This window comes from Ramularia collo-cygni (genome assembly GCF_900074925.1).
Source record: "Ramularia collo-cygni strain URUG2 genome assembly, contig: RCC_scaffold04, whole genome shotgun sequence".
Taxonomy (NCBI): Eukaryota; Fungi; Ascomycota; class Dothideomycetes; order Mycosphaerellales; family Mycosphaerellaceae; genus Ramularia; species Ramularia collo-cygni.
The window spans coordinates 1,334,263-1,348,596 of NW_019716258.1; the positions used below are offsets into that span (position 1 = coordinate 1,334,263).

At 53.1% G+C, this 14,334-nt stretch overlaps 4 protein-coding genes; 1 reads left to right on the top strand and 3 right to left on the bottom strand.

Annotated features, from left to right (window-relative positions):
- Positions 1-209: 209 nt before the first annotated feature.
- RCC_03627 (related to transcription elongation factor TFIIS/Cofactor of enhancer-binding protein Sp1) lies at positions 210-1,390 on the bottom strand (the record flags this gene model as incomplete). XM_023768914.1 has 4 exons in its annotated part: positions 210-217; positions 276-394; positions 505-622; positions 679-1,390. The coding sequence occupies 4 exons, from the start codon at positions 1,388-1,390 to the stop codon at positions 210-212; spliced, it is 957 nt and encodes a 318-aa protein (XP_023624682.1).
- Positions 1,391-1,634: 244 nt separating this feature from the next.
- Positions 1,635-2,540, top strand: RCC_03628 (related to RRF1 Mitochondrial ribosome recycling factor; the record flags this gene model as incomplete). XM_023768915.1 has 2 exons in its annotated part: positions 1,635-2,120; positions 2,187-2,540. The coding sequence occupies 2 exons, from the start codon at positions 1,635-1,637 to the stop codon at positions 2,538-2,540; spliced, it is 840 nt and encodes a 279-aa protein (XP_023624683.1).
- Positions 2,541-4,672: 2,132 nt separating this feature from the next.
- RCC_03629 (probable carbamoyl-phosphate synthase (glutamine-hydrolyzing) arginine-specific large chain) lies at positions 4,673-8,633 on the bottom strand (the record flags this gene model as incomplete). XM_023768916.1 has 3 exons in its annotated part: positions 4,673-4,780; positions 4,831-6,212; positions 6,605-8,633. 3 exons carry the CDS (start codon positions 8,631-8,633, stop codon positions 4,673-4,675), a joined length of 3,519 nt encoding a protein of 1,172 aa, XP_023624684.1.
- Positions 8,634-9,841: 1,208 nt separating this feature from the next.
- On the bottom strand, positions 9,842-13,558 carry RCC_03630 (related to Pst1p; the record flags this gene model as incomplete). Its single annotated transcript, XM_023768917.1, has 1 exon — positions 9,842-13,558. One exon carries the CDS (start codon positions 13,556-13,558, stop codon positions 9,842-9,844), a length of 3,717 nt encoding a protein of 1,238 aa, XP_023624685.1.
- Between the last annotated feature and the right edge of the window lie 776 nt (positions 13,559-14,334).

Sequence of the window (14,334 nt, forward strand, 5' to 3'; positions counted from 1 at the left end):
AACTGGTAGGATTGGCAATAATGACTGCCAACTACCTCTTCGGACAGCACAGCACAGCGACTGATTGCAGCAGTAACGCCACGTCTCGCATGCCGCTCGTATCGAGAGCTCTGTTACTATGCTCCTTTTGACTGCTGCCCTCCTACTTACGGCATGTACCCCAGTGCTACCTCGAAGGATGTACCGTGGCCACATACAAGGAAGCACCCTCATGAGACTTTATCACGAATGTCAGCAATTCATTCTTCCATCAYTGTAGAGACAAGACGACTTACACTTCCACCGATTGCCACAGAGCACACACTCGCAGAACGTCGTGAGAGGCTCATCAGCGGATCGAGTCTGAGCTTGTGAGTACGACACCTTGGACTGCTTGCATTTGCCGCACGTGAACCTGGCATACCTGATTAGCCTTGTTTTTCACCAGACGCAAATAAAACCCTGCACCCCCGTCCCATGCAAGGAACGAGAGCGCAGGGTTGCTTTGGGTCAGTAGAGACGTACGTGGTGGATATGGCCTTCACTTCCTGGGGAGTCATGGATTTGTTCATGTTTTCCTTCTCGAGCAAAGCATCCTCGGCTCGCTTTTCCGCGGATTTGRGCTCGTCGGAGGACATGGTAACTATAGTATGTTAAGTTAGTGATGGCATGTACACTGGAAATCTCGGCCGAATATACCAAATTTGGTAGCAGAAATGGTCTCGCTGAAGACGTCTTTTCGTAGGGAGTCATTCGGCTTCATCTTGAGGTTCTGATACAGACTTCGCATCTTGGTCTTGTACTCGGGGCTGGTAGTCTGCTTGAAGTGCTCAAAAGCCGCGACCTCAACCTTGCGCGCTACTTTCAGGACATCGTCGGGCGACTCATTGGACATGAAAGCAATGCCGTCGTACATCAGCTTCAGACACCCATCGCGTACAACATCACCGGTGACCTGGTTGTTCACGCTGTCCGTCTTGGTGTTGCGTTTCTCCGGATCGATCTTGCTCTTCTTGTCCTCCTTCTCCACTTCCTTGGCCGGCGGCACGGGACTGCTTGTAGCGCTGTTTCGTGCGGATGAAGCGGCTGCACCGTTCAGAGCCTTGTTGGCGGCAGGCGCAGGACTACTATCTCCTCCTGCGCGCTTCTTCTTGCTCTGTGAAACCTCCTGCTTCCACCGACTGACCAGCCGCGTTGCTGCCTCGCTCACTTTGGGGTCCTTGTTCTGGCGCAGCTTGGTGACGGCAACACCGATCTTGCTCTGGCGCAGCAAGTCTTCCGTCGCCTTGAACTTCTCCAGTGGCGCCAGAATGGCCAAGATCGAGGTGGAAGAGTCGCCCGATTCGGTGGCTTTTTGAATCTGTTTTGCGACCTCGAACAGCTGCTTCGGGTCCATTGCGCTGGCTGCCATTTTGGAGGACTGGCTCGCCCTGTCGCGGTTGTCGGCGGAAGTGATGTTGAGGAGTATTATTAGCTGCTGACAGTCGGCGATTACGGTGTATTCGGTGCAGAGTCGCGCGTGTTGTGGTTTGTAGGAAAGAAGAAAGGACGTCGAGATGCTAGGCAGGACTAGTTCTAAAGCGAATGCGGTGCTGACAAAGTGATGTCTTTTAGGCAGCGCAAGTCGATAACGATAGAAGTTACCTCATCACACGATGAATGTCAAATGCATCGCGAAGCTTGCTGGCAGGCAAATAGCGAGGTCTGGACTATCCACACGGTCGATATCGAAGCAATGTCTCATCGTGCGCACACAAAACCCCCAAACATCAACGAGACAGGATCATCTCACGCGGCTGAATCTCCATCGAGCATTCTCGACCACACAATGTCTGGCCAAAAGCAGAAAGCCCGGAAAGGCGGGAAAGGAAGAGAAACAGGCTCCATCAAAAGCTGGGAATGAGGCTTCCACAGACGATCCCTTTGACTTCACAGCCCTCGAGGCGGACATTGCCAATGCGTTGGAGAAGCTCAAGAATGACCTATCGAAGCTGCGGGCGGGTGGCAGGTTCAACCTGGAAGTGGTAGAGAATCTGCGCGTGCAGCCAGACAAGAACGTCGACCAGACATTGAAGCTCAGTGATGTTGCACAGGTCATTCCCAAGGGTCGCACGGTGCAGGTGCTCGTTGGGGAGAAGGACGTGAGTATCTCATGCTGCAGCAGAGGGGAGAGCAACCGCAGGGTACAAGACTAATACTTGCAAAAGCACGTCAAAGCAGTGTCTTCTGCCATACAATCCTCCTCACTCTCCCTCACCCCTCAGCCGGATCCCACAGGCGCAAATCCGCTCCTGCTGGTAGTCAACATCCCGCCTCCAACGGCTGATTCGCGGAAAGCCGTCATAGCTGAAGCTGCAAAGGCCGGCGAGAAAGCAAGCACAGGGGTTCGCGATGCTCGAGGCAAGCAGCAGAAGAAGCTGCGCGCGATGCAGCGGAGCAAAGCGGCGAGACCTGATGATTTGAAGAAAGCGGGCACGCAGATGGAGAAGGTGGTGRAGAAGGGGACTTCCGAGCTGAAGAAGGTGGTCGACAATGCTAAGAAGGTTCTGGAGAGCGGTTGAAGAGTTGCAAAAGATCTCCAAACACCCGCGATCCACCCTGGCGCTCTTTGGGGTGCTGAAGCGCGGGAGCACCCGCAAGAACCTGACCACCTTATGCTTCGCACGTGAGCACAATCTCATGTACGAACTGAACATCCATTAGCTTCCGGGCACTCAGAGCCAATGGGACGCAGGACATGATCCAAAACAGCCCTGCGTTGGATCACATGGGAGATGGGAAGGTCACAAGCTGTGAGTGATGATAGAAGAATCTGCCGCTCGATCCCTCCGCGTGTCAGCCTACCTTAGGTATGTCCAAAAGTCCATCGAACTGAGGCCAGGATTTTCGATTTAAGAGATATGTAAGATCCTTCCTTCTGCCCTCCATCGGAACCAGTACTCAAATCCGTTGCCTTCATTGCTGTCTCTCAGCCCTTCTATCCCTTTCAGTGCGTTTATTCGGTTTCTTTCATCGTCTCGGTCCGGACCTAGAGGCCAACTCCAGCAAGCTCTGCCAGGCGTCCTTCTATCTCCGTAGACAATAGAGCACGTTGCGGGACGGGCAGCTCTTGGCTAGCTCCACATCTCACTCCCCCTGGGGAGAAGTTGTATAAGAAGAAATATTGGACACGGCTTGCAACCGAGAACACCCATTATCTACTTTGCACCAGTGTCATACACGATGTTTGATAAAGACGCCCGCAAGCAACGTGAACAAGCTCAGWACTTGATCGGAAATCTCGTCATCATTGGCGTAGGCAAAACAACGCAACCTTTCGAGGTGTCTCAATCAAATCACATGCTGGTCGTCCAACAGGGCGGAGGCAGGCTAGCAAACTGCTCAAAGCGCGGCTCGATAAGTGCTTTACAGCACCATGAAGGTCTCATCATTGAAGTTGTCAAAAAGCTTTCGACTAAGGCGTTTTCTCCACCTTCCTCGCCTCCCTTATAACGACGGCTCAAGCCATTCTCCAACACACTGCGACAACTCTTCAAACTTCCCCGTCAGCCTCTCTCCCCTCTTCGCATCTCTCCGAACATATTTCCATCATAAATGAGAATACCAAAACCTCCTCTGCGCTTCCAGAAACTTCCTGCTCTCCACGTTCTCTATCGTTCCCATTACTTCCTTAAATGCTTCGCAACACGATATTCACAAGCCCTTCAACGCATGCCCCTTGTTTTTCACCTTACGTCTCCTTTTCAAGTCTTTGTGTGAGGTTCATCGCACACATTCAATGAGTGTCTACGCTTCTCGCCCATGCTGAAACGGCTCGCCAAGTTGATTTTCCGCGGCGCCAAATGCTGGAATATTCGAGTGTGGATTTTGCTGATCGCCCGCTGCGTATTTACGCACATCACTTGCATTGAATGACGTGGTTTTGAGAATCTGTTCTGGTGGTTATGGTGGTTGCTGTGCCGTTCGAGCCATTCGAAAGTTGAAGCTCAGATTTGACTGTTGATAGCTCGTCTCCGAGATCATCTTCCATCTCGGAGGACGAGGCACCCATACCCACGCTCTAGCTCGTCTTTGGCCTTGGAGAGTGCTGCCTTGAGGTTCTCGGCTTTCTTCTTGAAATGGTCACGTTCCCTGTCGAGCTTTGCATTCTGCAAGCGAAGAAGATCGTTCCGGGGGTTGAATCCCATCTGTAGGTCAGAATGGTCGACCATGTCGAATGTCTGCGGTGGCATTGCTGCAATGGTTGTTGAATGGTTGGAGGACCGGGTGGTAGAGCACAGTTTCTGTTGTTCAGCAAAGGACATGTCACTMGCATGTTTCTTCTCTTTGATGACCCACTTTTGCGCGAGCAAAGATTTTGACTCTCACTTACCTTTGGTCGATCTGAGATTTGAGATTTGAACATTCATCAACAAATTTGCCTCGCATTCAGAATGTGGTATCGATATGGCATCGCTGCCTCCATCACATCTCCAGAAGCTAGCAGCAGGTGGCCCTCTAGATCCACCGATTCTTTTCCATTTCCAGTACAGCAATGATTTCACAATTTAACAAACGCAGGTAGAACGCTTCATTCATTTGATCAGCAGAGCGCCACACGAACGCCTTGCAAACGCAACAATACCTTTGCCACAAGGATCCAAACTCTTTGGGTCCAGTGGCAAAGAATCTTCGTTTATTATACAACGGCAGCCTACAAAGGCTTACCGCCAATGAAGTCGCTCCATCTGCGGACCTCGGACGGGATGCCCTCCTTCTTGGGCAGTTTTTCGCTCATACACTGAGCGAAGAGAACGGCGGTCTGTGTATCGTTAGTAAAGCTCATGAATCAGAAAGCACGACGAAACTCACTCTGGGCTCCATGAAGAGTGGGACACCAAAATCTACGGCATTTCTCCTCATGACGTAGTCCTCATCGACCATGCTGCTGGCCCTTCTCTTAGCCAAATTGAATACACCCTTGATGTCGTACTGTGCGAACACCTCACGAAGAGCACGCTTGTCTTCCTTGGGGAATTCGATGACTTCAACCTTGACGCTACCGTCCTTGGACGTTGACTCAAGATGCTCCTTGACCTCCTGGTTGGCAGCAAAAAGCTTGTAGCCAAGTGGGTTTAGGTAGTCGACAATCTTTCCAAGGTCCGGAGTGGCAGTGTCTCCGCCGAAAAGGAGACCCTCGCCTGGCTCAGGAAGACGGAAGTTCATGGTGCTTTGCATGGCAGTCCAATAGGCCTCAACGAGGTTAGTACCGAAGCAAGCCATCTCACCGGTGCTGGCCATCTCAACACCAAGGTATGGGTCAGCTCCGGCGAGACGAGTCCAGGAGAATTGGGGGACCTTGACGGCGAGGTAGTCACGGGCAATGCTCATCAGGTCGACTGGCTCAGGGACATCCTTTCCGATGAGAGCACGAGTAGCGACATCAATGAAATTGGTTCCGAGGACCTTGCTGACGAATGGGAAGGAACGAGAAGCGCGGAGGTTGCATTCGATGACCTTGAGGAGAGGCTCGCCACCTTCGGGGTTCTCAGCGCAGATGATTTGCATGTTGAATGGACCAGTGATGGACCATGCCTTTGCGACCTTTTCGGCGATCTCCTTGACACGTTCAATGGTACGCTTAGGGAGATGAGCAGGCGGGAGAACGAGARAAGCATCACCGGAGTGGACACCAGCGTTTTCGACGTGCTCGGAGACAGCGTGGACAAGAAGCTTGCCGTTCGAGGCAACAGCATCGCAGTCGATTTCAAGTGCGCCTTCGATGAACTTGGTGATGACTACGGGGTGGTCAGGGCTGACGTTGCTGGCAGCCGTAAGCTTATCCTCAAGTTCTTCCTCAGATCTGATGACAGTCATAGCAGCGCCAGAAAGAACGTAGCTGGGACGGACAAGCACCGGGTAGGAGACCTCATTGGCAAAAGCTTGGGCTTCCTTGTAGCTAGTGAGTTCCTTCCAGGCGGGCTGGTCAACACCGATGGAGTCCAAGATCTGAGAGAACTTGTGTCGGTCCTCAGCCTTGTCGATGTCCTTGGGATCAGTACCGAGAACCTTGGCCTTTCCAACCTCCTGGAGTTTCAAAGCCATGTTTTGAGGCAGCTGGCCACCGACAGAAACGACAACACCGGAAGAATTCTCGAGTTCATAGATATCCATAACACGCTCGTAGCTCAGCTCCTCAAAGTAGAGGCGGTCGGGAACGTCGAAATCGGTGCTGTAGGTCTCCGGATTATCCGCTTCGGTGTCAGTATATAGTGCATGAAGAATGGTGTGAAGTGTTGGTGCAGCGAGTCTGTGTAGTAAGTGTGTTGCGCTGGTGACGGGCAAGGGCCAGTGAAATTGAAGATATTCGACTCTCCGCACGGCTGCTGCATTTTATGCTTATAGCTACCTGCTCGTGAGCATTGTCGTCGATTCACCACATGGAGAGGCGGCGATCTTATCGAACAATGTCTTCTTAATCGTGCTGTCGTTATTGCAGACAACACGAATTTCGACTGCGACAGGCAGGGCGGCCCACCGTAAGTTTCACCGGCCCTCGGGGTGTTGTGGTTGTGAGCTGCAATGTGGGAAAACCAGGCAGAGAGCGAAGCGAGGGGAGGGGAGGGGGAAGGGGTAATTTACTTACAATTGATCATGACAGTCTTCTTTCCAAGCTCCTTCAAGGAGAGAGTGGCGTTGACGGCACACCAGTCGAATTCAACAGAGCTTCCAATACGGTAGACACCAGATCCGAGAACGATGATACCGTGGTCATCAAACTTGACATCGTGGCTGGAGGCGTTGTAAGTGGTGTACAGGTAGTTTGTGTCAGCAGGGAATTCAGCAGCCAGTGTGTCAATCTTCTTGACCCAAGGGCGGATGTTGAAGTTCTTCCGGCGAGCGCGGACCTCATCCTCAGTGCTGTTGACTGCCTTTGCGATTTGGATATCGCTAAAGCCGAGCTTCTTAGCCTTGAGCATGGTCTCCTTCTTGACGCCGAACAGGGAGCCAATTGCCTCGAGTTCATGGGTAAGATCAACAATGTTCTGAATCTTGTACAAGAACCACTTGTCAATCTTTGAGAGTTCATGTACGCGATCGACCGTGTAACCTTCGTGGAGCATGGCCTGACCGACAGCGAGCCATCGGCGATCGGTTGGGTTCTTCAGAATGTCATCGAGAGGCTCGTCGAACTTGTCACCTTGGACACCGTGGAAACGAGGATCAACCTGGCGAATGGCTTTCTGAAAACTCTCTTCGAAGGTACGGCCAATAGCCATGACTTCTCCGACAGACTTCATGCTAGATCCAATATCGCGGTTGACATTCTGGAACTTGGCCAGATCCCAACGTGGCATCTTGGTGACGATGTAATCGAGCGATGGCTCAAAGTTGGCGGTCGTTGTGCGGGTGACGGCGTTGGGGAGCTCAGGAAGAGTGTGGCCAAGACCAATCTTCGCAGCAGTGTAGGCGAGAGGGTATCCAGTAGCTTTTGATGCAAGGGCAGATGAACGAGACAGACGGGCGTTAACTTCAATAACTCTGTAGTCGAGACCATCGGGTTGAAGGGCATATTGAACGTTGCACTCTCCAACCACACCAAGATGGCGGATGATCTTAATAGCAGCAGTTCGGAGCATGTGGTACTCCTCATCGCTGAAAGTTTGCGAAGGCGAGACCACAATGCTGTCACCAGTGTGCACACCGAGTGGATCGAAGTTCTCCATGTTGCAGACAGTGATGCAGTTGTCCGAGGCATCACGAACAACCTCGTACTCGGCCTCTTTCCAGCCCTTGAGCGACTTTTCCACCAAAATTTGAGGTGAAAGTGTCAAAGACCGGGCAGCCAAGTTTCGCAGCTCATCAGCATTGTCCGCAAAGCCAGATCCAAGACCACCAAGTGCGTACGCCGCGCGCACAATGATTGGGTATCCAACAGACTCCGCAGCTGCGAGAGCCTYATCGATCGTAGAGACAGCAATGGACTCGGCGATGGGAATGTTGATCTCCTCGAGTGCCTTGGCGAAGAGGTCGCGATCCTCGCTGGTCTTCAATGTCTGCACACTGGTTCCCAACACCTTGACGCCGTAGCGATCAAAGATGCCCATCTCGTCCATCTTGACTCCCAAGTTGAGGGCCGTCTGTCCCCCGAACGACAGGAAGACGCCGTCCGGCCTCTCCTTCTCGATGACATATGTAACATACTCGGGAGTGACCGGGAGGTAGTAGATCTCGTCGGCCAACACATGAGAAGTCTGGATTGTAGCGATGTTCGGGTTGATGAGTACGGATGCAATACCAGCCTCCTTCAGCGCTTTGAGAGCCTGCGAGCCCGAGTAATCGAACTCGCCGGCTTGTCCGATTGCAAGCCCACCAGATCCAATGACCAACACTTTTTTGACATCGACCAGATCCTGACCGCCAGCAATTACACCACTCTCGAGGTAAGCTTTGGCATTGGGTGCGACCTCAGTCTGGTTGGCACGAACGGCAGCACGGGAGAACTGACGCAACTGTCGGGATAGCACCTTGCTCTGACGGGCGAGGAGTGGTGCACGCGGCGCGGCTGATTGCGAGACCAGTGTGCGGCGGGTCACGCGAGGGAGCGTCTGCTTGCTCTGGTGGAGGATCTCATGCGGCAGCTGGCGAGCAATGCGCCCGCTGAGAGCAGCCATGATGGCTAATTATGGTGCTGTTGCGTCCACCGACTGATCGGTCGAAGCCTGCGCGACACAATCTGCAGTCAATGGGTGTGTGTGAAGGTTGTCGTGTGCTGATTGAGAAGAGCTATCAGCTGTGACACAGACAAATTTATCTGTCYGCCGATGCCGCTCCCCTGCGATTGACTCAACTCTCGAGGCTGGAAAACCTTCGCTTGCGATAAGAGAGCCTCTCTATCCAGCGAACGTGAGAGGTGTAGGCATTGGTGGTCAGAGAGGGAAAAGAATGTGATGATGGAGTGTTGCTCTGCTTGAAAAATATCGTCCTCTTTTCTCTGCCTTCAAGGTATCCATCTGGAGCTCGCTAGAATATCAATGCTTGTAATCCAATCTGCCCAATCCAGCCTCGCGAAATCATCCACAGGCAGGGATAAATTTTTCTATCGCAGTGGCTACATATGGGGCTACATAGTGGGGACGTCAAGCTCGAACTCCTGCAGCTATTCGAATGCTTCTTGTGTTTTAGCTGGTAGTGGATGCAAGAATGGAGCACGGTAGCGGTTTCGGCGCATGTTCTATCGGGCCTATCGCTGGAGATGCCATGCTCTATCAAAGTTTGATGGTGAAGAGGGGAGGAAGCATCGAGATCGAGCAAGTTGAATTCCCGTGCGACGATCGCGCAGCACAGCACAATGGAGGATGAGATATCAAAGGTGGACGGCTTCCATTTTGTTCTCCATATCCATCTCCGCCTCGACTATGTACAAGCAGCCCTACATCTTCTTCTTTCGTCCATTTCCTTTCATCCACATGTCTTTGCTGCCTATGGACAAGTGAACACATTTATCGCCCTCCCTCTCTCTCCTTCACGCCCAAAAGGACTCCAACACACATCGTATACATTAGTGGCTGCCCATTACTTCAGAGAAGTTTTGTATCCTATTCCACTCCTCCTGCAGCCCAGAAGTGTGGATAACGAACTCGAAAAAGGATTGTGCCGGTTGAAGATCCCGGCGGGTATGCTTCGCTAACAAGGACCGAACAAGTGACAAAAGGAGAAGGGTGAACAAAGAGATCAAGTTTTGAGTGTCGAGCGCTGAAGAGCGGTGGGGATGAGGCTTTTGCGGTGGGATGGGCCTCCAAGTCGTCGATTGGCCGGTCAAACGCAGCAAGGTCGTAAAGGTATCGTGACGGCGTAAGCAAGGCAATGGTTGACGAGCTTTTCAAATTTTGGGGGTTTTGCCCTTGGTCTCCATGTTGGAAAACAGTGCTTCTGGGGGCAAGCGTGCAATGTTGCTGCTCTTGTCTGCTGTCATTGGGATATATCCTTCCCGTCTCCTCCGTTGCCGTTCAAGGAGAATACCTGCGCATACCAGAAGGAAGATGATACCAAGCGCGATTGCGAGACCAATCACGACCACTATACCCAGAGCGAGGTGGTGGCTGGAATTAGTGATGAAGTTTTGGGGATTGCTGACGAACACGGCCGATAGACTGCCTTGGCTGCCGTCTTGCATGCTGGTGAGAAGGAAAGGGTCGTAGTGGGTTCCGTTGTAGAGGACTGCGCTGGCGTTGCCCACGTCCGGAACATTGACATTGCCAAGAATCATCAGTACTTGATTGTTGGACATCAGGTCGCTGTCGTCGTGGTTGGAACTCAAAGGCATGATCTGAAGCTTGCGGATGGTAGTAGCCGCACCAAGACCGGATGCAGGCGTCCAGGTGCCGCCAGAGTACCTCGACAGAAACGCCGAGTTATCGCTTGAGGAAACCCCACCGGCCCAAAACTCCGTGTACTGGCTGTTTACTGCAGTAATCGCGACAATCGGACCGGGAAGTGTGTCGGCGCCCATGTAGGCTTCGAAAGTCTGCTTCTTTGTATCGTATGTGGCGAGTGTGGTTCGTTGTCCAGCAATTGTGAGGTCGCCAGCAATCATGAGCATGGTGTTTGAAGACCAGATCATGGCATTGACGGTGCCGCGGAGTCCAGTGCCGGTAGTCTGCCAAGCTTGGGCATTGGTATCGTAGCGGCAAAGCGCACCACACGGCAGTGAACCGGCGGTTGCGAAATCCCCACCAACATAGACKCTGGAACTCGAAGGCTGAGCAGAAATGGCATTGACTACAACATTGTCGCCGGCAAGTGCAGGGGGATGTGGGGACACATAGTCGTTGGTAGCCAGGTCGTAAACAATGAGGCCAGTAGCCTCGTTGCCGTTGACCGTTCCGTTGACGGCGCCTCCCGCCCAGAGTTGAGTGCCATGCGTGTCCATCGCGACGAAGATGGAGTCCGAGTCAAGACCGCTCACGCCAGAGATGGTCTTGTCTGTGTTGGTATAGTTCACAAAAACCAGGTTGCCCGTGGACGATCCATCAGTGGTGGTTGTAGTAAAGCTGCCACCGAGAACTGTGATGTTGAGGCCGCTGTCGCCATAGAACAGACCATCATACACGCCGGTATAATTCTGTCCAGAGGTTTGGCCGATAAGAGCTCGCTTTTGTTTCGCGGAGGAGCTAGTCGCAGGAGCCTGAGAACTTTGCTCTAGCTGGACGCCGATAGATCTGAGTGAAGGCAAGCTCTTGCCAGACCCGACAAGTTCCACCGCGCTGCTGTAGTCAATGCCTTGCGAGTTGATGCTGCCTCCGTATAATGGCGAATTGTTCGGCACCTCGGTGTACGAAGTAAGCTGGCCGCCAATGGCGACATCAGCAGAGGCGATGTTGTTGAGCCAGTTGGTCTGGCCGGGAACCCACACCGCAAACCCATCAGCGTTGAAGGCCGCATTGCCTGAAAAGGCGTTGACGGAGGTGAAGTTGCCAGTGATCGTGAAGACGTCCTGCAGGTCTCCTGAAGAGATGTTCAGCTTCAGCGGAATGATGCTGAACACAGCACCATTAACACCTGCTCCAAGTGCAGACCAAGACTTGTCCGCGGTTGAGTAGACGGCGACGTTATTCAAGCCTGGTGTGTTGATGTCTGACGTGTCGTTGAAGCTGCCGCCAATGTAAAGTCGTGTATCGTCCAGGAGCATGACCAACACAGGTCCGTCCAGACCGCCGCTGGGCAGCGCAGTCACGTTGCTGTCGATGGCCATGATGTTGTTGATACCGCTAGCACTGAAACGGCCAGCAACATAAAACGCGTTGCTGCCCTGAACGACAGCGTTCACCTGGGCGCGCGAATCCAAGGAAGAACCGGCGGTATTGATTGCGGATGAAGAGAAGTCTGTGTCGGTTGTTGCCTCATCTGGATTGTACTCGTACAGGCCATTGAGGCCGCCGGTCGTCGTGACCAGCTCGAAGCGCACTCTAGAGGCTACCACATTGAGTGGGACTGACTGTCCAGACACGGGCGCCAATGTCACGGCCGGACGGAAGGCATCGGTGTCCGCATCGATGTAGCCATAGTAGATCTGGTCAAACTTGTCGTAGTTGTTGGTCTGGRAGAGGGTAGTGGTTACAGACTCAGAGTCTGCACTCATAGTCGCGGTCATGTTCACCTGCCCACGGGTTGCACACGAATTGTCGAGGATGCATCCCGGGGTGTAAACCATGACTGAATAGTTGCCAGACTGTCTCACGTTGGGCCGGAAAACAACCTGGGTGTCAGAATTGACCTGTGATGCTTCGGTAAGTGTAGCAGACAGGAAGTCCGAGTTGGTTCGGCCGTCGTTCGCAACTCGTCTCCACAGATTGTCGGGGGTAGTCGTCGAGGACGATCCCGATCCGTTTGTGACGGCTCCGCATTGTTGCGGCTCGTTGAACGAGTCCACAGCGTAGCTGAAAATGTCGTCTTGGAACATCTCAATCCCGCTGAGTCCCGCACCAGAGCCGTACCATGACGTGATGAATATGCGAAAATGATTCATGCCAACTGGGGCGACGAAGCGGAAGTCCTGAGCAGTGCTGTTGTTCTCGGGCAGAGGACAACTTTGAATGCACGACTCTTCACGACCGGTCGTCGGGTCGACGTAGGTGAGGTTTAGAATGCCGCCGCTGTTCATCTCCTCGAAATAAAAGGTCTTGGTTCCACGGCCATCCTGCGCAGTGTTGTGAAGGCGCATCTTCGTCGGGATGAAGCCATATCCGAACGTACCGTCCCAGAACCCTTCCCTGTTGTCCGCGAGCAGCCAGGTATTGCCGGCACCTTCAGGCTCTCCCGTCTTGCAAATGATGTTGCTCGGGTCGGAGAATCCTGCCGTCGTTGTGGATCCTTCGGCAGAGATGGTGCCTCCGCCAAGATTGACCACTTGTTGGTCCGCAACCTCAGGTGATGTAGCATTGCCCAGCCCGTCAAATTGTCCTCCGAACACGATGTTTCCAGCGGTGTTCTTCGCGATTGATTGAACGGGTCCGTTAAACCCAGCGAATGGGAGGTTGAGCCATCCGTCTGCCCAAGCCATAGCGTTGGTGGAACTGCCGCCCATGAAATTACCACCAACATACACCGTGCCGGATGTTTCATCGCAATAGAGCGCGTTCACAGGCCCTGAGAGACCAGGCAGCGCTGTGACCTCTTTACTCGAGGGATTCCAGAGCGCGACCGACGCCGCTGCAACTCCTCCCAAGCTCGTGAAGTTCCCGCCAACAACAACCCCTTTCAGATCTCCATCCTTGACGTATGGGCACATTGCAGCGATTGACGCGTCGGCATCAGCCAGTGCCAATGACTGGAACGTGCCATCGGCGTATCGTGTGAGCAGTGACTCGCTGCCATTGGTGGAGGTGTTCTCGTTTTGGCCTGCATTTGCGTAGAGCGAGATACTATCAAAGTCGCCGCCAACAGCCACACGTCCGAGTTGCGAGAGATCGAGGTTGGTGAATGGTGATGCTGACTGTGCAGATGCGGCATGCGCGCTGCCCGTGAACAGGGGAGCTGTGAGAATGTATATGGCCAGCTCCGGGCCGAGCGCAAGCAGATGCGACAGCGCGCTCTTCATTGTCGCTTCGCGCAGGTGCGCGGCGGGAATTGGACGTCAAGTCTATCAATGCACAGGAAATGGATAGGGCCACAGGTCTCCTCTTCTCACGTCTGCATGATCCTCCCACGGCCAAAATGCTCAATCAAGTGTGCTGCACACCAAAGTTGTTTGTTACCTTTTGACTTTCCAGAGGCGATCGAATAGCGGGTGAGACGTCGAAAAGAAATCGCGAAGTCGTCGAGACTGCGAGGCGTGAAGAATAGAAAACGAATGTGGGTCGCCGTCGAGCCTGATCGCGGTGGCAGCGAGGTGGTCGGCTGGTGAGAGGTTGAAGCGTCGTACTGGCCGTGGAATGGATGGGTTGGCAGGGAGAAGGAGAAGGTGCGAACGTCACGTGTAAGCACAGACTGCAATTCGTGGCTGCGTAAGTTCCGGATTCAGCCAATGAGAAGGTGGACAGCAGTTGGAGTAAGATTAAGGTCTGGATGTGAGATCGTGATAGGGACGGCGACTCGAGCATAAAACAAAACAACGATATCGTCGAATGCCACCTTGAGTGGGAGCAGACGGCAACAATTAACAATGAACGCGCGGGCGATTGCGCTCGAATGCCGAAGGGTGGCTTTTCCATGGATGTTCTCATGTTGCACCAACTCACAGACCTCGTATCCGCATCCTCGGAGTCTCGTGTTGTGAAACGACTGAATCGTTTGCGATGGTTGGAAAGCAAAGAAATGCTGCAACATTATTGCCGCGATGCCTTGGGAGAATTCTAGCCAGGCTCTACCAGAGCG